At 35.5% G+C, this 23,405-nt stretch overlaps 1 protein-coding gene across 1 annotated transcript; it reads right to left on the bottom strand.

The window, feature by feature from the left end:
- Positions 1 to 11,256: 11,256 nt before the first annotated feature.
- Positions 11,257 to 21,993, bottom strand: si:dkey-118j18.2 (uncharacterized). The gene is made up of 5 exons (XM_051686993.1): positions 21,675 to 21,993; positions 21,262 to 21,324; positions 20,830 to 20,989; positions 17,156 to 17,285; positions 11,257 to 13,057 (listed from the first exon to the last, which is right to left on the bottom strand). Exons 2-5 carry the CDS (start codon positions 21,279 to 21,281, stop codon positions 12,855 to 12,857), a joined length of 513 nt encoding a protein of 170 aa, XP_051542953.1. The 5' UTR covers positions 21,282 to 21,324; positions 21,675 to 21,993; the 3' UTR covers positions 11,257 to 12,854.
- Between the last annotated feature and the right edge of the window lie 1,412 nt (positions 21,994 to 23,405).

Raw genomic sequence — 23,405 nt, 5'->3', positions numbered from 1 at the left:
AGTAACTTGGCAGAATGGAGTCAAAATCAGGATACAGATACATTTGGTAACTACATGTCAACTTCCATAGTGGTCATGTTGTTGAATAAGCCTCTCTCATAGCACTCATTTACGCACAACAGATGCCAAGATCTTCACAATTTCTGGTTGTTTCTTACCAAAAATTAGCGTATATCTTTGCAAGAATATGACTCACTATTGCATGTACTACTTTTATAATATTTTGGGGTTTTGAAGTTGGTCACTATCAACTGCCATTGTATTGAAAAAGATGCACCAGGATTTTAATTATAATATCTCTTTTTGTGTTCTACATAAGAAAGAAGGTTATTTTGGTTTGGAACGACATGAGGGTGAGTAAATTATGACAACTATTCTTTTAAATTTATGTATATATCAATATATATTTTTGATATTTTGGTACAGAAACATTCACACTGCTAATGCAAGTACTAGGAGAAACAAATAAAATACAAAAACAATGTCTAGCACTGCTACTTTGGAGATCGGTTTCAGGTGAAAGAACAGGTTTTCCAAATCATGACTAATATCTTGGATTGGAGGATTTGCATCAACACTGCAAGCCACACAGCCATTCTTTCCTGTGCCCCATGCCTGTCTGCTGTGAAGCATGGATTTGGATTTAGCTTGTAATGGAATGAAGCATATTGTCTCACTCCAGTAGGAGAGATGAGAGTGATAATGTTGTCTTTCCATGCAACACAAATCTGTTCCACTAAGTGATTTTCAAAAGAGAAAATGTTACATTTTTCCCCTTTTGTTTGGTTTTCTCTAAGTTGTGATAGAGCATCGATGGGTTCTGTTTTTGAGGTAACGGTAAGACAGGGATGAATGGTATCAAGAAAAAAAATGGTTTTAAAGAAAGTTTTGGCATAAAATGTAAAAAAAAAAAATTATTAGTAATTATACATAAATGAAGGACTCTTCTGTGGTTGCTAGTCGAACCTGACTTTTCTCGGGACATTTTCTTACACCTAACTCAATTAGATAATTTAATTAAACGCCTACGTAATATTTGGAGTCCATTTTTCTTTCCCTCTCTCTCACATTTTTGCTCTTGTTTTCTGCATGCTGTTGAATGAATAGAACCACATTATCACTTAATTCATTTTTATCAGCCATGCCACAATGACTTCAAGAGCAAAAATGGCATCTTTCAAAATGACAACAGTCTACAATCTCATTCGTTTTATTGGGGGTTGATGTCACATTCTCATTTTCATAGACTGCTCATTTGAAGCCTTGTTTTTACAAGTGACATTAAGAAAGCTGACAGTGACAATGGATATTATGTATAGGAGTAATTTTGAAAAATAATGATTAGAGCATAGAACAAAATTTTGTTCCTTTGTGCAAACTATTCACGTTTATCTTATATAGTTGACATACCCCTTTCCCCATACATTACCATACCATTTGCAGTTTAGTTTTTAATTTAGAACTGCCCTGAAGAAGCTGCATAACAGATATGTAAGTGTATTCCACAAGACAAAATCATAATGGAAACTACACAAATTATCCTGTTCAAAAGTTTATATAGTGGTTCATAATTGTGTGTTGCCTCCTTGAGATTCTGCAAAAGGTATGTAAACATATAAGCAGAACTTATTTTTTATCACAAAACATGTTGTGAGACAAACACCTTTAGAGAACACTGTTGCAAAATAGAAGCTCTGAGAAAGGGACTGAAGTAACAGAAATAATGAAAAAGAGAGACAATGGGAGCAGCTGACCACTGAGAGCGATTACTGGACCAGCCAGCACAGATTTTCACTGCTCTTAGTCGTTAATAATCAGACACAATGTTAGGAAAAAATATTAATTTCCAACACTCTCTTGCAGTACATAGACAGCTGAGAGAACTCAGCATGTGCGTCTGCCAGCCAAACAAGAGAGCGTCCTCATACACTTCACTTCCTATTACCATAACCAGTGAACAGGAAGTTACAATTCCGAAAAAGTACTGTGTCAAGCATTTTAGGTAATCGAGTACAGTATCATTATAGCTTTCTTTAATCAGTTTAATCACTGCCAAGGTGCAGATCAAACACTTCTAATATCTCGGACTCAATCAGAAGTCAGAAAAGGATAGTCTGTTTAAATGAACTGTTATAACAGCAATATCACAGATGGTTTTCGCAATGGAGCAGACCATACATGCAGCCTGGAGGCAGAAACTGAATTCTCCGGAGAAACAGTACTGGCCATAAAAATTTCGTCTCAGCATGGCTAATGGGAGTCCATCTGAATGCACAACCTCTGCCAGACTCTCCATATGAGCTTTTAGCATCTCACACCATGGCACCTTTAAGTACAGGCAGATGGGTATTGCAATTCAATTAAAATGGAAATCTTGTTCAATTAATGTGGTTGAACAAAGGATTTTCCAGCAGTTACAAGAACCTGGGGGTTGCTGATTATCTAAAGCTGTGTTCGTGAGCCAGACAATGGATTAGCATGGCACACATTCGCAGACATAAGGATAGACATGCACATTTACACAACGTTATGAGCTCAAGTGCCAAGCAGCCCTGAAATGTTTACACGGACAAATCAACTGATAAGCCTCAGACATGTGTCACATGTTAAAGCTTATGTGGCCAGCATTCTCAACAAAAATAAAAAACAAACAAAAAAAAATAAAACAAAAACACAAACACAAAGCAGCCAACCAACCAACAAACAAGTAAATAGTGAGCAGCAGGTTAGAGGTCCAGTTTTTTCAACACAATGAAACAAAATGAAACAGAACAGAACAAAACAAATTTAAATGTAAGTTTTTAATTTAAAGAGTTTCTTCTCCAGTTACTGCATCATCTGCATCCTATTATATAGTCCATTCCCTGTCAAGCACCAGCAAAATAAACAAAGACAGCACATTCTTAAGTTGGTAGTGTAAATATATGACTGTATGCAATGAATTAGAAGAATATAAATATTTCTATGACAGTGACACACTCCTTTTATAAGCTTATAAAATATGATTCTTGTCAGTATTTCAATGTACATTCTGTTAAATTATAGAGGATATAAGTATTATTAATAATTTCCATCTACTGACAAACAAATCATGGCTAGTGTTAATAGTGATTGTATCAGCATGCACTTCACTTCTACTGGTTGATTTTGAACAATGAAATTAATTTATTGAAACAATAATTTTTTTTTTTTTTTACCAAAAATATTACTAAATTCAAATTAAACTTCAAATTAAATGAAAGTATAATCAAAATAATAAAGTGGTCAAAAAATTAATTAAATAAATAAATAAATAAAACAAATTATATACCAAATCCAAATATTTTATCCCCTCCAACTTCTTTCACCGGCCCCTTTTGCAGTGGCTTAAAAACCATTTTAAGACAACATGTGTAAAAATACCAATACAAATTAGATCATAAATAGAATTGTAAATTTAAACACATTAATAATAATTTAAAAAATATACCATAATCTATAGATAGTTTAACGCAAATCTCATACATTTGTATAGTGAACTGCTGGTTAAAGCTTGTGTCCAGCTTTTTCCACAAAACAAAAAATAACCAAACAACCAACAAACAAACAAGTAAGTAGTGATGATAAATATAATAATTCTTACATTGCAGGATATCTTCACACATTCACAATGATTTATCATGTATTACTCCTAAAGTCATTCCACATGTCTCTGTTGGTTCACAAAAACTGACTCGTAGATAAGATCTGTGTTGCATTTGTGGTTTTATCTCTTGGATATGAAATAGCAATCATGAAAACAATCTATGGTGCAACTCGTTGGGAGAACTAATTCAAAAGGGTATGATATCATCATGAGCCTTGTCAGAAGAAATCTTTCTGCTGAGGTGACAATTTTCCATTTGGAAAGCCTTCCCCATAGTTTATGTTAAAATATTGACTCAACCCATGACTATAAATCACTGCAGCAGGCAAATATTGCCCCTACCTTGTTAAGTATCTAGAAAGTCATGCACACTGCACTGCAATGAGTTGATTCCCCCTGACCTTGAATGACTTTGTTGTCCTGTTTTGAATGTATAATTAAAACAGGCAAGATTAATCATGTCAATATTTATGAATTAAACTTGGCAGCAGGAATCTAAAGACAAAAGTGAGGCAGCAGTTTCAGAGCATTTCTGGCACAAAGCTTTTAATTTTTCTGTGCAAAGAGAAGAGTCTGGGCTGCTTCATTAACACCACTGTTTTCATGCCTTTAATCCTATAACCAAATCTCCTCTGAGTTATTTTATCAATAAAATAATCATCTATGATAATTACTTTGCATGCTAATTATGATGGTAAATGGGGAGGTGGGGGTATTTCTCTTCAACAAAATCAATGATAAGATCATACCTTATTTCATAGTTATACTGTCATGCATAAACAATGGTTGAATGACAGGCCGTGCAGTGAGTGAGCATGCACATTTCACATGTTCTAAAATCTTGCGATGGCAGTACTAAAGCCATATAAAGGATGAGCTGAGACATCAGATCATTCAAGGTCACTGGCACAGCTAATACAGCTTAACTGATGCTCCTATCTATAATATGACCCTACAACTTCCCGCATTTATTAGCATCACTGCCACTCATGGCTAACAGTTGTCCACACATTTGCAAGGATGGATGTGTTGCCTTGGCCATCTTCAGTGTACAGCCAAGTCAGCCGTGTTCTGAAACTTATGGACTGTATTTCTCAAAATGGGACACAGGTTTTGTGATCAACATTATCTTTGCCCAGTTGCATGAGCTCTGAGACACCTCTTTAAAGATATGAAGTCAGCATGAAATTAAAATTGGTGCTATTTACGTTATTACATTTCCCTGGTGTTATTATGAACAATTCACTGCTTTAAGTTACTCCAAAGAATAAAAAGTTTAACAATGTCATGAAAACTAATAATTCACACAATACATTTTAAGATATTGAACAACTTGGCTTGTATGAAAAGGACTTTCAATTCCATATAGACCAACCAATCAACAAGCAGAATTTTAAATATTGATAACATACAAAATCAATACAATAAAAAATTATCTGGTGCACAGTAGTTATTTTCCTATTAAAATCATGGTTACCCTTTATGGTGAGGTGTAGGTTTGAGGTTAAACTTTTATAATGAATAATAACATCTTTATTTTTTTTAAAAAAAAAAATTTATTTTTTTTTTATTTTGTTTTCTTTGTGGGATTAAAAATCCTGTTTTTGTATGAGCCAATGCATACGATTTCTCGCACTATTAACTTTTCAATTAGACTGAGTTGAAAAGTTTGTCTATGTAATTGATGATCAAAGTGTAATAATGTTCACTTCCTCCACTTTCTTTTTTTCGCCTGATGTCAACAAGACCTCTTATTTTTAACCCCTCCTTTTCAAATATCATTGGATAAGTTAAGTCACGCCCTACATTTATATCTTGTTGAATATCCTGTTTCACCTGGAAGTATGGAAGTAAATTGGGTTGTGAATGCCATGAATATGTATAGTGATTTGTAAATTCCAAAATATGATATTTGACAGTTCTAACTTGTGAAATTAATCGTAAAATATAGACAAGATTCTTACTGTAACTTTTAGCATGTTTACCCCCCTGCTGTTAATGTCAAAGTAGCAATTAAACAAGAAGCTTCAGACTGCACAGCTCGGGCGATATTTTAAATCTGACTCATACCCTCAAAGAACTGTGTGGATAAGAATAATTCTGACATGACATTTTCTGCTCATCCGATAATCCTAATGAATTTTTGATAAGCACACACTAGAAACCATGATGAGGAACAGAAAGTGAGTGGGTCATCTTTGGTGCCTCAAGAGAGAAGAGATTTGACAGAATTGGTTGAAAGAAAAAAAAATTGTTGGTGTGCATGCGAGAAAGCTTCCTCAACTCCAGTATTCCTGGAGTATTGGCATTTTCTGACTCATTTCTGATGTCTAATATATGTGTCTTTTTATTTGTTTCTCACACCAGATGCACATGACTAACAATCTCAGGGCAACACCTCCAGTGTTCTTACAGGGTGGACAATAAAGTCACTTACCCCTGGAGAGAGTTTGCTGTGGTGTAGCATGTTCTTATCTGTGGAAGAGAATGGCTTTAAGAAGTGTGCATTAAACATGAAAGTTACAATTTAGTTAATGTCAAAGGAAAGTCATGTTGAGAGTTTAAGAAATACACAGTTTAAATCTAACTCTGTCAACATTATATACTGTATACATATATATATATATATATATATATATATATATATATACAGTGGTGTGAAAAAGTGTTTGCCCCCTTCCTGATTTCTTATTTTTTTGCATGTTTGTCAAACTTAAATGTTTCAGATCATCAAACAAGTTTAAATATTAGTCAAAGATAACACAAGTAAACACAAAATGCAGTTTTTAAATGAAGGTTGTAATTATTAAGGGAAAACAAAATCCAAACCTACATGGCCCTGTGTGAAAAAGTGATTGCCCCCTAAACCTAATAACTGGTTGGGCCACCCTTAGCAGCAACAACTGCAATCAAGCGTTTGCGATAACTTGCAATGAGTCTTTTACAGCGCTGTGGAGGAATTTTGGCCCACTCGGCAAACACTTTTTCACACCACTGTATATATATATATATATATATACACACACAGGGTATGGGAGTGTTACTTTTGAAATGTATTCCACTACAGATTACAGAATACATGCCGTAAAATGTCATTTGTATTGTATTCCGTTAGATTGCTCAAGGTCAGTAACGTATTCTAAATACTTTGGATTACTTCTTCAGCACTGGTAGATGTTTTCACTTGTTTTGACTATAAAAACTCTGCCAGTACAGTAAGACAAAATACATGTTAAAAATACATTCTCTGATAAACCTAAATATTTTATGCAGTGTTGTTTCTTAAACAAGATCAATCTAATTGATCTTGTTTTAAGGATTTTTTTTATATTTTTACAGGAAAACAATACAAAAATTATCATCAAGAAAACGATTTTTGCACTAATATCAAAGGTCCTAGCGGCTGGAGTTTATTTTGTAGAGTAACACACCTTCAGGACAGTTTTATGGATGAATCTACATGCTCTTTGTACTTATTCCTCCTACTGGCTGGAGTTTGTTTTGCAGAGTATATTCTTCTCCCTTGCAAAGACATTGGTGTGATTAAGTCATTTGCTTGCACTCATGTAGCAGCCGAGTGGACTGGCTCACTGAACATTTGCTTGACTGTTTGAAGAATCTGTGTGCTTTTTTTTGTGCTATTCCACCTAGTGCCTAGAGCTTATTTCATAGAGTAACACACCTTTGGGTGGACAGTTTTATGGATGAATCTTTATGCTCTTTGTGTTTATTCTGCCTACTGGCTGGAGTTTGTTTTACAGATTATCTTTTGCTGTATAATTCTGTCTCACAAAATTTGAATAGAAACACTGGACTTGAGTAATCCGACGGCAAAGCTGTCGCAGGGGCTCTTGTAGGTGTGCATGGACTGTTTGAGTTTAGAGGGATGGACTCCAGTTGGCGCTGTCGTGCACGGGGTTAATGCGCATGTTTTTCTTTTTTATGTTTGTTTTCTTCTGGGGGAAGTTCGGGTTTTGATGGTCGTACCAATCTTGGAAAGTGTTCTTTATAATCTTGTTTTTGACACACAATCTATTTTTTCTTATTATGTAAAATGTTAATATGAGTGGATTGTCTCTCTCCATGTGGAATGTGAATAGGTTGGGGCACCCCATAAAAAGAAGGAAGTTTATTTCTCTTCTTAAGCGTAAGAAATATGATATATTTTTTCTTCAAGAAACGCACCTTTCTCCGCAGGAAGCTGAAAAATTTGGAAAGATATGGGGTGGGCTTTTTTTTTTATAATGCTGGCTCGAGTAAGAGCAGGGGAGTCATTACACTGATAAGTAAACATCTACAATTTAAACAGAGTAAAGATAAATTAGGAAGAGTCATTAATGTTTTAGCTGAAATTCAGGGACAAAGTCTTATTCTGGGTAATATTTATGCACCTAACGTTGATGATCAGGGCTGTTTTATAGATCATGAAGGGATGTGGCCCTGATCAAAAGTTTACATACCCTTGAATGTTTGGCCTTGTTACAGACACACAATTTTTAAATTGCAATTAGTGTCTGTGTATAAATAGTCAATGAGTTTATTAGCTCTCACGTGGATGCACTGAGCAGGCTAGATACTGAGCCATGGGGAGCAGAAAAGAACTGTCAAAAGACCTGCGTAACAAGGTAATGGAACTTTATGAAGATGGACAAGGATATAAAAAGATATCCAAAGCATTGAAAATGCCAGTCAGTACTGTTCAATCAATTATTAAGAAGTGGAAATTTCGGGGATCTATTGATACCAAGCCAAGATCAGGCAGACCAAGAAAGATTTCAGCCACAACTGCCAGAAGAATTGTTTGGGATACAAAGAGAAATACAGGCTCAGGAGAAATACAGGCTGCTCTGGAAAAAGACGGTGTGGTTGTTTCAAGGAGCACAATACGACGATACTTGAACAAAAATAAGCCGCATGGTCGAGTTGCCAGAAAGAAGCCTTTACTGTGCTAATGCCACAAAAAAGCCCGGTTACAATATGCCCGACAAAACTTTGACATGCCTCAAAGCTTCTAGCACACTGTAATTTGGAGTGATGAGACTAAAATAGAGCTTTATTGTCACAACCATAAGTGCTATGTTTGGAGAGGGGTCAACAAGGCCTATAGTGAAAAGAATACCATCCCCACTTTGAAGCATGGTGGTGGCTCACTGATGTTTTGGTGGTGTGTGAGCTCTAAAGGCACAGGGAATCTTTTGAAAATTGATGGCAAGATGAATGCAGCATGTTATCAGAAAATACTGGCAGACAGTTTGCATTCTTCTGCACGAAAGCTGCGCACGGGACATTCTTGGACTTTCCAGCACGACAATGACCCTAAGCACAAGGCCAAGTTGACCCTCCAGTGGTTACAGCAGAAGAAGCTGAAGGTTCTGGAGTGGCCATCACAGTCTCCTGACCTTAATATCGTCGAGCCACTCTGGGTAGATCTCAAACGTGCGGTTCATGCAAGACGACCAAAGACTTTGCATGACCTGGAGGCATTTTGCCAAGACGAATGGGCAGCTATACCACCTGCAAGAATTTGTGGCCTCATAGACAACTATTACAAAAGACTGCACATTGTCATTGATGCTAAAGGGGGCAATACACAGTATTAAGAACTAAGGTTATACAGACTTTTGAACAGGGGTCATTTCATTTTTTTCTTTGTTGCCATGTTTTGTTTTATGATTGTGCCATTCTGTTATAACCTACATTTGAATATGAATCCCATAAGAAATAAAAGAAATGTGTTTTGCCTGCTCACTAATGTTTTCTTTAAAAATGGTACATATATTACCAATTCTCCAAGGGTATGCAAACTTTTGAGCACAACTGTATATATATATATCAAACATTTTAGTCTCAGATCATGCCCTGGTGTGTTTAGAGGTGTTGCCACATATGGAGAAAAATAAATCATATAGCTGCTGCTTTAATGTATCCCTTTTGCAAAATCCTGAATTCCAACAAATGCTAAAGACTGAAATCAGTGTCTATAACTGGTCCTCAGTATCCTCTGTTGGCGTGGCTTAGGAGGCACTTAAGGCGATTCTTAGGGGTCGGATCATACAGTACGCCTCATTCACCAAAAAATCCAAAGCACAAGGACTTGTGGAATTGGAAAGGAATATTAAAAGTGTTCGGGGAGAATGGTTTAATTTTAAATAATTTGATTCTGTATTTCCTGTTATGTTTATTTAATTTGTTGAAGTGAATCAATAACATTTGTTAATAAAACATTGTGGCTGATCGGTGTATATATATTTATATATAAACTTCCCTTTTCTACATTTCTTTTTCCTGGAAAGTCTGAGGAACTAACATCAATCCTTACCTGTGGCTGCAATGCATTCTGGTTCAAATGTAATTTTAAATGCATAAACACAGCAATTACCAGAAATATGTGATCTCACTTTATATGCATTAGACATAAACCTAAAACCACAATAAAACTAGCCCGATCTATTTTGACTGCCCAAAATCCAAAAATTTTCCTCTGTGGAATAAAGACACCAAGTAAAATCTAGCAAAAAGATTTCACAGGAAAACCCCCAAAATGTTATGTGTTTGCAAGTGGGTGTTTGCAAATGTCAAAACGTGCAAAAGTGTTTTGTCAGAGTAATTCTTTATACTGGCTACATCTAGGGCCAAAATGCCAAAAAAGGAATGCCAACAGTGCAGCTCCTGTTTGATTTACATGTACTGTGATGATAGATCTATCAGAATACAAATAATATTGTACAAAGCTGCATTCCTCAGTCATAGTTAAAGCTTCAATGAATGCCAACCACCCGCCCTTCTGATTTGACTGAGATTCTATCATCCCACACATGAGTAGGGGGCATTGGCTCTGCAGGGTTATGAATATGGAACTAATGGAAATATGTAATGTACAGCAGGCTGTTAAAAATAAAAAGCAGAAAGCCAACTTATAAAGATTAAAAAAATAAAAATATATATTTTTTTTTAAAGGAAACATACAATATGACAGAGTAGGTTAGGCTAAAACATAATGTACTACTGCCCCCATGTGGAGCCAGAGAAAGTAGTGGCTAAACTTTATTTTTGTTAGGAAAAGAATAGCCTACTTCTTATACCACATACTATTACTCATATGTATAATGCTACCTATTTCTGCAGTATTCTGTGCATAGTATGCAAACCATGAGTATTTAATATAACATACAACATTTGTCAAAATGTGTAGTATAGACCATTATGTTCTGGGTTTAAATGCAAACCTTGACTTGACCTTCCATTTACAGAAGATTTACAATTGGATTTAAAAAGCAAAATAAATAAAATAAAAAAGCAAAAAGGTTTTTAGTTTCAAGATGATTAATAGACTACACTTACTGAATTAAACATGTACGCCACGAGGTCATGTGACAACAATGTGACATACGACTGTGTAAAACATTGCATATTGCGTACTGTTTCACATAGTATTTTTGAAAAACGCAGTAGGCAGTATAAGGTGTAACTGCGCAGTATGCATTAGGCAAAAAATCTGTTATTTCATTGTAAGCAGCAACCAAATTATAAATTCTGAGGTCAGGGGCATAAATCATTGATGTCACAGTAAAAATGAAATATGTTTATGAGTATGTAATTAATAAAGAAATATGTTGTTTTCAAACAACACACACATTTCACCCAGCTTTATTTTTGAAAGAGATTCAAAGGGTATTTCCATAAATACAAAAATAGCATATACAGTACTTCAGTTTAAATGAGATAATACATGTTGCAGGATTAGCAAATTAAATCAAATTATGATTAAATGAAACTGTAAAATGAAGGACTGGGGTGACCAGGGGGAAAACAGAACTATAAACACACACATTCTAAAAGCAAACCTAGATCACATCCGTTCATGTAGACTTTTTTTTTTTTTTTAAACAAAACAAAATTATTGATCCCGTTATGTGAGGGTATATTGACAATTTCACAGAGATGACTCCGTGCGCTCACTAAAGCACATCAACATTATCACGAGGAAGATCAGTTTGAATTTATCACACAATTAACGTTTGCCTTAACACACACGCATTCTAACACACACAGGAAAAATTCTATTTCAGTTAGCAGAGTTTGTTAATAAGGGCACCGTGATCTTGAATGCATCAGTCTATTAAAGTTAACCTGATAAGCAATACAACACAGAGTAGGACTGCTGCACATTTACACAAGTCATAACCATTAGCCACACTATCCACACTGGCTCGGTTGATTCATGAATATTGGACACTTACCAACAGACAGAATTAAGGCAATAACAACACATTAAAAGTGCTTCAGAGGGCAAAATATTTTTGAAATCACATAAACTGAGGTTATAAATAAACCTGAGGCTAGACCTCTATAGTATAACCTCTCCCTTTGGGACTTCAGAAAGAAAAGAAATGTGTCAACAATAATGTCTAAGCTGAACACGCTTGCCACTTGGCACTGATCAACCCACTAGCCTATATACAGTTCCTCAAGCAGCCAAACATGATATAACTTCCTTTGCACTGTGGTGATGCTCGTGGAATTAAAGGTATTGTTCACCCAACAATGAAAATTCTGTCATAATTTACTCACCCTCATGCTGTTCCTGTATGAATTTTTATCTTCTGTGGAACACAAAAAGAGATGTTACGCAGAACGACAGCCAAATCAATGTTCACTTTCATTATCTGGAAAAAAGATGCAATGAAAGTGAATGGTGACTGAGGCTCCTTTTGTGTCCCACAGAAGAAAGTCATAAGGGTTTGGAACAACAAAAGGATGAGTAAATGAAAACAGAATGTAGGTTTTTGGATGATTTTCCCTTTATTCCTAAGGACTGCTCAAAGCTGTTCAAAGTTTAAACTAGTGAAATGACTGGATTAGGTGGTGTCTGTTATATGGCTATGGTCTGTCAGTGCTGGAGGAAATGAGCATAAGGCATGGGTGAACTGAATGCACGGGGTAAACCAGTGTGGGCAGAGCAGTGCTTCACTCTGCCAGATGGCGGCATCAGGCCAGTATGATTCTTTATGCTGCATACTGTGCACAACCCAAATTCTCTGATTTCATAAGAGAATCAGGGAGCAAGATCCTTGTAAAACCACCTCCAATGGTTAAATATAATGTATAATTTGCTGATAATTTCAAGTGGTTTAAGAAGAATTAAGTCCAGATGGGAAAAAACAAACAACCTTTTGGGGGCTAAAGCTGTTGCTTAGCCCTTGTTGTGTTTTTAATACAGGAGAAAAGTCTAACTTGACCTTCCCTCTGATTGTGATTGGCTGTGGCTGTCTACTTGCTGATTGGCTGGAGAGGTGGCACTAGGCGTGTAAGGAGGTGGGGCATCACTGATTGCACTGGAATCATTGCTGTCTGGGATAGCGATACTAAGGGATGCATCAGTGTCATCATTTTGAGCATACTCGCTGTACGGTGGAGGCTTCAGGTCATTTGCTGCAAAAAAAAAATAAAAAAAAATAAAAAAAAAGGAGAATATTAAATTGCAATGATTATGCAAAGAGTTTTAAAGTTACAACAAACTCATTGGAAAACAATTAAGATAAAACTGGAAGTTCCGACTCTGAAATAACAATTTTGAATATTTATTATAAAAAATTGTGACTGCATAGTCAATGACAATGCGCCAAGTAGCTTCGTTGCTTGGCAACCGCAAGCGGCCTACAGTTAAGATAGTTCCTGGAAGAATTAATAATAATTATTAATAATACATTTAACTGTTTATTGAACACTGGTGTCTTATCAAAGTGCTGTTGCACAATTTTATAACAGCAATAAGCAACTCTGGTTTTACACACCTTACCTGTGGTAAAATCACTGCAATGCACAGTCACTCATGGCTTACTGCTTTATTACAATGTACTAGTATGTGTTTTATTTCTTCCCCCCGAATAAGAGCAGGGGTTACACTTTATAATATGTTTGTAAGTGTTAACATTAGTTAACTACATTAGTTAGTATGCACTAACAATGAACAATACTTCTTCAGCACTTATAACTCTTGGTTAATGTCAAATTGTTTAATTTTATATGTTCACATTAGGTAATGCATTATGTACTAGCATGATTTAACAATCTTTATAAATCAACATGAAGAAAGATTTATAAATGCTGTAAAAATACACTGCTCATTATTAGTTCATGATGCCTACCTAATGCATTAAAGTGTAACCAGAAAAGGAGACCTCAACTTTTATAAAGTTCAGAAAATGAAGTTACAGACATATAAAAACAGACTAACTACCTAGCATGAAATGCTTAAGTGCCTTTTACAAACACTGATAACACATGCTAGCTGCAAACTGCACAAATCATACCTTAAAATCACCCAACAATTCAACATGCATTGTAAATAACAAGGTAATTTTGATACAATTACATAACTTCCTGTTTTCATCCTGCAGGCCACTGCAAATGATCTGCCATGACCCAATGCCCAATTTTGGGTTTAATATCAAACAAAAGGAAGTACAGCCAAATGTTTCCACAGGTTTCAGCATGTAGAGGACATGAACTACACACACAGAAGGGGATTCTGAGAAAAGAGGGGTTTTCCACTGCTGCTTCACATCAACTATCAAGACAAGGTGGAAATGCTGAATGATGTGGCAGATGTTGTCATCGACGCTCACTGAATGTCGTACCACAAGTATTACATCCTGCTCTAGAGATTTTATCTTTCACTCAACTGTGTCAATGGAAGAACAAATGTATACTATAGACATTATACTTGCACTTTCTCAATGTTTTCATTCACACTTTAGCACTTGACTTAAGTCTCATCTTCTTGGTTAGGTGATTGCCACTTGCGGGATATGTGCAATTCCTTTGTACCTGTCGTGCAAGTAGCTTCTCTAAAAAACAGCTACCACGAACTCTCAAGTGTAGTGGAATGAAATCAAATAAAAGCAAAGCTTGATTTGTATAAAGGATCGCCTAAAAACACATTACACTCATGCAGTTCTAAGGCTGCAAACAAAACTATACAGAATCACACTGATTTAGGCTGGCAAGAAGCCATTGCTTTAGGTGAAACATCACAATTTCTCTTTGCATAAATTCTGCAGCAATATATAGGTCAAGGGCACATTTTACCCCACTGACTGTTCTGCAGGGCATCAATCAGCTGTTCTGAATGACAGAAGTTACAAAAACACCCAAGTAAACAATTAAATCTATGCTAAATGCATTTTGTGACTCCAAGAGGAAATCTGGTGTTCATAAACTCTCACAAGGGCATTGTTTGAGCTGATGCTTTCTCGTAAGAAAGGTTTGTTTGAAGAAAAAAAAGTGTAAAAGTTTTTAGAGATGACAAAAAAAATAAATAAAATAAAATAAAATAAAAAGTAGAAGAGGAAACGCTCAAGTACAATACAGAAGAACAGCACTGAGTCAGAATATGCCGTTTGCTGCCAACATCCTTCGTTGCTGCTGAATGAAAAATCAGTCTCTCCAAAGACAGCTGAATTGAAGTAAACCCAATGCACAGAGTTCTGATTGCCAAATTTATTTCAGCCATTTCCATGTCAGTATCTGGCAGCTGGTGTGCATAAATGTCCTTCCCAGTATGTCAGTAACAAAACCTGCCAATTAAGAGACATTGGTCTAATTTGGGATGGCTTGATGTTTGCCGGCCCACTCTCCACTGTTGTTCCCTCTTGTCATAAAATTGTCCCCATTAACAATTTACAGAGCATACAGCAGACTGAGTGAAGCCATAAGAGTCCATTTCACTAAAAGATACATAATGTGAATAGAAGAGACATGTAAAGTCTTTACTGTTTGACAAGTCTACTTATCATTCCAGCACAAATGTGTTCTTGGTTTGGTTTTCATATGATTTTGTCTTGTATATACTCTGTCTTTTCTCAAAGCTTTTCTTCTACACAAATGTTCTGTTAAGGTAATAAATATATCATGGGCAGTTGTTTGTAGGGATGGACATAGAGCATAATATAGGAGAGAATGTCAGTGCACAAGCTCATAGTCCAGCAAAAGTTTAATCATTTACATCCCTGCTTTGCTGCAAGCGATCATTTGGAAAAGTACTTTTTAGAGATTTTTAGTCTTTAAGCCTGCCACAGTCTACATGTAGCCTGAAATAAAACTGGGTGTATATTTGGCATTTGGCAATGGTATAGTTTCACTAAGTTCATTCTTCAAACACAAATCATGTGCAACTACAAAATTATCATCAGACCAATACCTACACTGTAGCATATAGTTAACTTTTTTTGTAACACTCTTCTGAGAGAGAAAAAAAAAAAAAAAAATGCATTCTTGAAGGAATAGTTCTCACAAAAAAATAAAAAAATGATCTTTTCATTTACCGGTACTCACCCTCATGCCATCCCAGATATGTAGGACTTTGTTTCTTATGCAGAAAACAAACAAAGATTTTCAAAAGAATTTCTCAGCTCTGAAGGTCCATACAATGCAAGCAAATAATGATCAAAACTTTGAAGCTCCAAAAAGCACATAAAAGCAGAAAAAAAAAAATAAATAATAATAATCTTTATGACTCCAATGGTTTAATCCATGTCTTCTGAAGCAATCCAAACGATTTTAGATGATAACAGACTAAAACATAACTCTTGACATCAACAGTAGCCTTGGCGATCATTGATTTTAAGCTCAATTACACTTCCTATAGCACAATCTAGCACTCTACGTGTGCATCAAGCACTAGGAAGTGTAATAGAGCTTGAAATCATAATCATGCCTAGAGACTGAAATGGCAAGATGTACAAAAGGAGTTACATTTTGGTCTGTTCTCATCAAAAATCGATTGGATCGCTTCAGAAGACATGGATTAACCACTGGAGTTGTATGGATTACTTTTATGCTGCCTTTATATGCTTTGGGAGCTTCACTGTTTTGGTTACCATTCACTTGCATTGTATGGACCTACAGAGCTGAAATATTCTTCTAAAAATCTTCATTTGTGTTCTCCAGATGAAAGAAAGTCATACCCATCTGGGATGGCATGAGGGTGCGTAAATGATGAAAGAATTTTCATTTTGGGGTGAACTATCCCTTTAAAGCTGAAGTGTGTGATTTCTGCACTACAAGCATCATCAAATGACATTGCAAAAATAAGCATTGTTTTAAAACAGCTTTCCCCCGAATACTTGCTCTGTCTTACACTGGTTGAACAAACAGATAGTCCCACCCCAATCTCATGGCATTGGCTGAGTCAATGTTGTTTTGTCAAGCAGGTCGGGACACTCAAATAAACAGAGCAATGTTTGTATACCGCCGCAAAGTTTTTAGACATTAAGAAAATCAACTTACGAATGATTTACTTATAGTTCTCTCTGCATATTAAATTTGCAAAGTAGTTCTTTAGTATTTTAATATAAAAACAAATTGCATAAAAATGACAAAATTATATTTATTTCATCCTCATTTATATACCCACCTTTTTAATGGCTCACAAAAAGTTTTGATTATACATTTTCTTAATAATCCTGAATTAAATTAATCTCTTTCCAGTGTCGACACAGGTTTCGTTGTACAGTGAGTCAGTCTTACCTCCCGACACGGCCTCATACGGAGGGGGCATGTCCAGATGAGACTGCGAGGATAACTGTGGAAGTGAGGCAGAGGGTTCGCCCACTGAGCCGTCATCCTGAACGCCGTACCAACTGGGCCAGATTGATGTCTGTAGAGCAGAGCAGCAGTAGAAGTTAAACACCCACAATCAGACGTGAATCAAAAATATTTTCACCGACATACAAAGGCAACTGGAAACCAACAGGAAGCACCTAAGGTTGACTGCTTCTCTTAAAATAAACTTTAAATACACGTGGCAGTGAAACCAGATCTGGTCAATGCTTGTGAGTGGAGAGCTTGGGTAAGGTGCTTGAATTGTGCAATTCATAAGGGTTTACTATTTACAAGACTGAAGGGTCTCCTATTTGACTGGTAAACTCTTTTTTCAGCACTTCTTTATTCTCTTATGTTTTTATTTCATATGCTGCTTTAGAGGAGAATGTGACTATCAATTGCTTCAAGACAGGTTCCTCTTATGGGTTAGATCTTAATAGTTAATGCTATTTCCCTAGTTTATGTGACTTATCTTAGCCTTTGCTCACTCCCATAAAGATTTTAAAATGGCATGAACTGCCTCTAATTTGTTGTTAAGAGTTTTCCTGACTAAGAGGTTTGTTTAGTACAAACATATACATATACATATATATATATATATATATATATTACATATATATATATTACATATATATACACACACACACACACACACACACACACACACACACACACACACACAACCAGTCAAAAGCTTTGAAACACTTGACTGAAATGTTTCTCATGACCTTAAAAATCTTTTGATCTGAAGGCGTATGCTTAAATGTTTGAAATCAGTTTTGTAGATAAAAATATAATTGTGCCACCATATTAATTTATTTCATTATAAAACAAAAATTAATTAAAAAAAAAAACAAGTTTTTGAAATTGATGACTTGGACCAAATAATAAAGAAAAGCAGCCAATAAGTGCCCAACATAGATGGGAACTCCTTCAATACTGTTTAAAAAGCATCCCAGGGTGATACCTCAAGAAGTTGGTTGAGAAAATGTCAAGAGTACATGTCTGCAAATTCTAGGCAAAGGGTGACTACTTTGAAGATGCTAAAATATAACACAGTTTTGATTTATTTTGGATTTTGTTTAGTCACAACATAATTCCCATAGTTCCATTTATGTTATTTCATAGTTTTGATGACTTTATTATTATTCTAAAATGTAAATAAAAAAAAATTATAAAAAACTAAAAAACTATTGAGATGAGAACATGCAAGCTATCCAAAAGTTTATCATCTGTTTGAAATGTTTGTCAAATTGGGGGCATTTCCTGTGTAGAGGGTTAGAGTCAACTTGGGTTTCTAAAAATATATTGTTCTCTGCACTACAGAAGTAAAACAACAACTGCAGTGAAATGCTCAATCAAGAAAATGGGCATATCGCCTATACAAATATGGTTTAAAAAAATAAAATAAATAAAAAATAAAAATGTGCAATCTTATGTGAATGGAAAACGTTAAAAAGTATCAGGGAGGCCTTCTAACGCTATAGTTAAAACAGATGTTAGTCCATTTTAATCCAAGGTTTTCCATAATATATTGAAAAAGAAACCATGTTTGAATGGCAAAGCTCCTTTCCTTGATATAGTCTTCAAAACTCATGCTACAGATTGCTTCCAGATGCTTTGCTGAACAGAATTAGAAAGAGAAAAACCTCATTTTGAAACGAAGGCTTTGCCCCCCCCCCCCCCCCGCCCCCCCAAGTCTTCAACTGCAGTCTATAGATGCAGACAGAATGCTTTCAACACTTCAGACTCCTAAAGAGAAATCTAATTTATAATAGAGTCAAAGGCACAATAACCTGACTGTACTAGTGAATATGCTTTAGTCAAACTGCCAAAAAACACAATAACATTCCTTAAAGATTTTGCGAGCGCTGTCACGGCCCTTCGCTTGTTCCATCTAGTCTGCGTCTCCTGGCTCCTTTAGGCTTCTTCATAGGCACAAGTAAGATTTGACAAGTGCTGTGCATTGACAAATGCTGTGCATCAACAAGTGGAACAATTCTCTAAAACAGACGAGCTCACACACTTAATGGGCCTGTGCAAGTCACACAGAACTGAGACCTGACACTTCTGTCCTCAGTTTGGTTTAACAGATCCTCCTTGTGGCTTTGAGCTCAGAGTGAAACATTTTACATCACGAGTCAGCACCAAGGTCAAAAATGGTGTTGTGAAACAGTAAAAGTGGAAGTGTACCATACAAGTTTTGAAATGGTTTTTGACATTCTGTGTAGGTAAATGACACAGACATTTCACCTAGAACATGTGCTCAGACTGAAAATGTCAATCATAAAAATTCCACCGACTCCCATTCAGTCTAAATAACATCTGAAACTGCACCAATGTGACCTGTAAGTGGATGCAAATTTCCTGTGTTGAATATCTTAGAGATAGCAAACTTTTCTTATATATATATATATATATATATATATATATATATATATATATATATATATAAACATTACATAGGAATTCATCCGAACACTAATATTTGGGTCGCTGACAAATAAGGTTGTCGGATATGATAAATATATATAGAAATGTTACATGTGTCCAAGTTAGTTTCGTACATAAAAAATAAAACTTTATAGCATTTCTAAAAAAATTAATAATGACTTCAAAAATGAGGTATAACAATAAAGTAAAATACTTTTCTTGAATTTCATTATTTTTTTTACAAATATCATACATTTTTGAGTCACGAATATAAATTTTCTTAGGGTTACTCCATTTAACCTGAATAAAACGTGCCTCTTCATTAAAATGTCAAAATATCAGATAAATAAACACCACCTGACATTGATTTGGAGGACATGTTTTTATATTAATTCTTTTTTTTTTTTTTAAACAAATTTGTTTCACAGCTTAATGAAATAATAATAAAAGATTCTTCAAAACTATTTATGCCAACATTTATCTTTTCAATCTGTCTCCAGATGGTTAAAAAAAAAACAAAAAAAAAACCCAAAACAACAAAAACAACAACAAAACAAAATGTCTTTAGTTTGAACTCAGAAACTGAAACATCATCATAATAGTGAGATGTGGTCAAGTAATTATTGTGTAAATTGCATTTTTCATTTTTTTTTATTTTTTTTATATAACTTTAATAGATAGCTTCATGTCACTGACCCATTTGTCTGTCAACTTTTAGAAGGCAAAAAAGATAGAATAAGACAAACCAGCATGCATTTTCAAACATTCTATCTGCATCTAAACTGACTGAGTGATGGGGTTTTCCAAATTTGATTTGAACACATTTTAGTGCTTAATCACAATTTAACCTCAGAAGAAAAAATGTCACCTTCATTTACCCAGTCAGATTTTAAGTGAACTACCACATCATAGTGTATTCACCTTAGGAGCACTTTGACATACAGAAAAAAATATTTTCCACCATAAAAAAAAAAGTCTAGTTTTATATGACTGACTGTAGGCTCAACTCGGGAGAATCTATTACACTGTACTACACAGGAAAATAAAGTATTTCATGCTTTTAAAAGAGTGATTATATCAGCAGCTACTGAAACACAGCCAAGATGGCCACACCCTGAAATAAAGGTGTAAAGGATTTGATTGGGTGGCACCTGTAGTTTACTCACATTTTGCCTTTCACAGATCTGGTGCAGGTATGCTCTTCCACCCACAATGACTATCTGTGCATTGCGGGGATTGCTGAGGTATGCAGCGAGCTGTCTTTGCCTTGAGCGGTACCAGCAGATGTAGAAAAAGATCTTAATCATAATAAATATTATGACGACTCTGAAACAAAATAAAGATGAATAAGTTCAAATTGTCTCTCTGAAACTCACATGACAGATAATAGTTACTCCAATTGCATTATGTTTTCTATACATGCCACAAAGAATGTGAAAGATATTCAGCAAACAATCCTTGTTTAATGATTTATATATTCATGGTAAGACCATTTCACAAGATAGCTGATTTAATGTTGAAACAAAAATTAGGCAAATACAACTGTAATTCAACAAACCACCAAAAGGTATTTAGAAAGCACCCTCCCTACAACTTACATGTACCAGTACAGCTCCATGCTTCTCACCAGTTGGTATCAATTATCATAATCAGCTTCCAAGCTGTCCAACAGAAATAAAAACCAAATAAATCAGCATAAGGAGATGTAATTTACATATATGCAATCTTGATTTACACATAGGCCTAATCCTTCACTGGCATAAAACTTATTTTCACAAACATTGAAAACAGACGTGTGTTTGTTTATTTGCAATATATTGAGTAATATTAAGGGTTGGGTTACTTTTTCAAACATACAACATATCAACGGAATAATAACCTCCAGCACAACCACACGCTTGGTTTATTTACATAAACATCACAGTGCTTGAACACTTCTCATTATGTTTTAATAATTACAAGACCAAACACTTTATTAAAACAGTCATTAACGTCTTAAAACAGTCCTCACCTTTTAAAAGCGATATAAGTATTGTTATAATCCAGTTTTAGTCAGCTAGCACATCTGTTCCTCATAAACAGCACAGGAAGTCGCTTTGCTAACGGGTTTGAACATTAATTTACCCTTATAACATAAAAACAGAGAGCACTAAAGATAATTTTCCGAGCAACTTTGCTTCACTGTCTGGTTGTAAGCCGTGTGTGCCTGCTTTGTTAGTAAATGTTAATACTTCAAAGTCTCAAATGCTTCCGAGAAAAGCTCCGTTGCCGTGTTTTTCCATGAGCAAACGGAGGGGATTTGTTTAAGTTCTTCTGTTGTCTTGCAAGGCGTCTCTAGTTCCGTGGCATGATGGGAGAAACTCGTCAAATTAAAAGTCCTCTATCTTCTTCAAGTATATTATGGTTAGACTGAGGTTACTTGGTTTATGTTTGTATTTCAGATATGCCATTAAAATTGTAGATATGCATCGAAGCAAAATTTCTAATAACACTCCTACCTTAAAGTTGCTGTATATTTTACATCCAGCTGTGTTTTGTATAGGAGCATATTTTACAAGGGGTACACAAACAGTAATAAAACGCCACCTACCGGGCACAATATACCTTATTCGGAATAGCGCCATATTAAAGAAATATTCCGGGTTCAGTACAAATTAAGCTCACTTCACAGCATTTGTGGCATAATATGCTCTTTTCTAAAAATTAATAAATAATAATAACCAAAAATCTGGGTTACAGTGAGACACTTAGAATGGAAGTGAATGGGATCAATCTGTAAACGTTAAAATACTCAAAAGTACTCAAGTACTGTATAGCCACAAGATGAAAACATGTTAACATGATTTTAGTGTGATAAATCACGTTTTCTGTGTAAAGTTACAGCCAATTTGACAAAGTCATTGCAATAACAATGTAATGTCAACAAACCCAAAAACGACTGTAAAAATGACAACTGAAACACATTTACAGCTCAAATAATACATTAGTTTTGACAGAATAATGTAAATGATTTTATAACATTTTTTTTTTTCTCCCCTTTTTCACCCAATTTGGAATGCCCAACTCCCAGTGCCCTTTTTAAATCCTGCGGGTGGCGGAGGATGAATCCCAGCTGCCTCCGCGTCTGAGACCATCAACCCGGGCATCTTATCACGTGGCTTGTTGAGCGCGTTGCCACGCAGACATAATGCGTGTGGAGGCTTCACGCCATCCACCGCAGCATCCGCGCTCAACTTACCACGCGCCCCACCGAGAACGAACCACATTATAGGGACCACAAGGAGGTTACCCCATGTGATTCTACCCTCCCTAGCATTCGGGCCAATTTGTTTGCTTAGGAGACCTGGCTGGCGAAACTAGCGAACTCCAGGGGTGGTAGCCAGCGTCTTTTACCACTGCTACCCAGGCCCCCAACGATTTTATACAATTATTAGCTTCACATTTATGCTTTTAAATCCTCCAAAAACTGTCCCCATTCACTTCCATTGTAAGGCCTCACTGTAACATAACATGACATAAAAAATAAATAAATAAAAAATAGAAGAGGGACATGCCAAAATACATTTTTGTGGTAATCAACACTATGCCATAAATGCTGTCAATTGAGCTTAACTTGTATTGAACCCGGAATATTCCTTAATAGGCCGTACAAATTTTGATGGGAATGAAAACGAGGCTGTGAGGGACAGACTTCCAGTCTTTTCAATGAGCTGTATACTGTTTAAATTGGTGCTGATCATTC

This window comes from Myxocyprinus asiaticus, chromosome 44 (genome assembly GCF_019703515.2).
Source record: "Myxocyprinus asiaticus isolate MX2 ecotype Aquarium Trade chromosome 44, UBuf_Myxa_2, whole genome shotgun sequence".
NCBI classification, from domain to species: Eukaryota; Metazoa; Chordata; class Actinopteri; order Cypriniformes; family Catostomidae; genus Myxocyprinus; species Myxocyprinus asiaticus.
The sequence above is the reverse complement of the archived record's forward strand: the minus strand, read 5'-3'. Positions and strand labels throughout refer to the sequence as shown.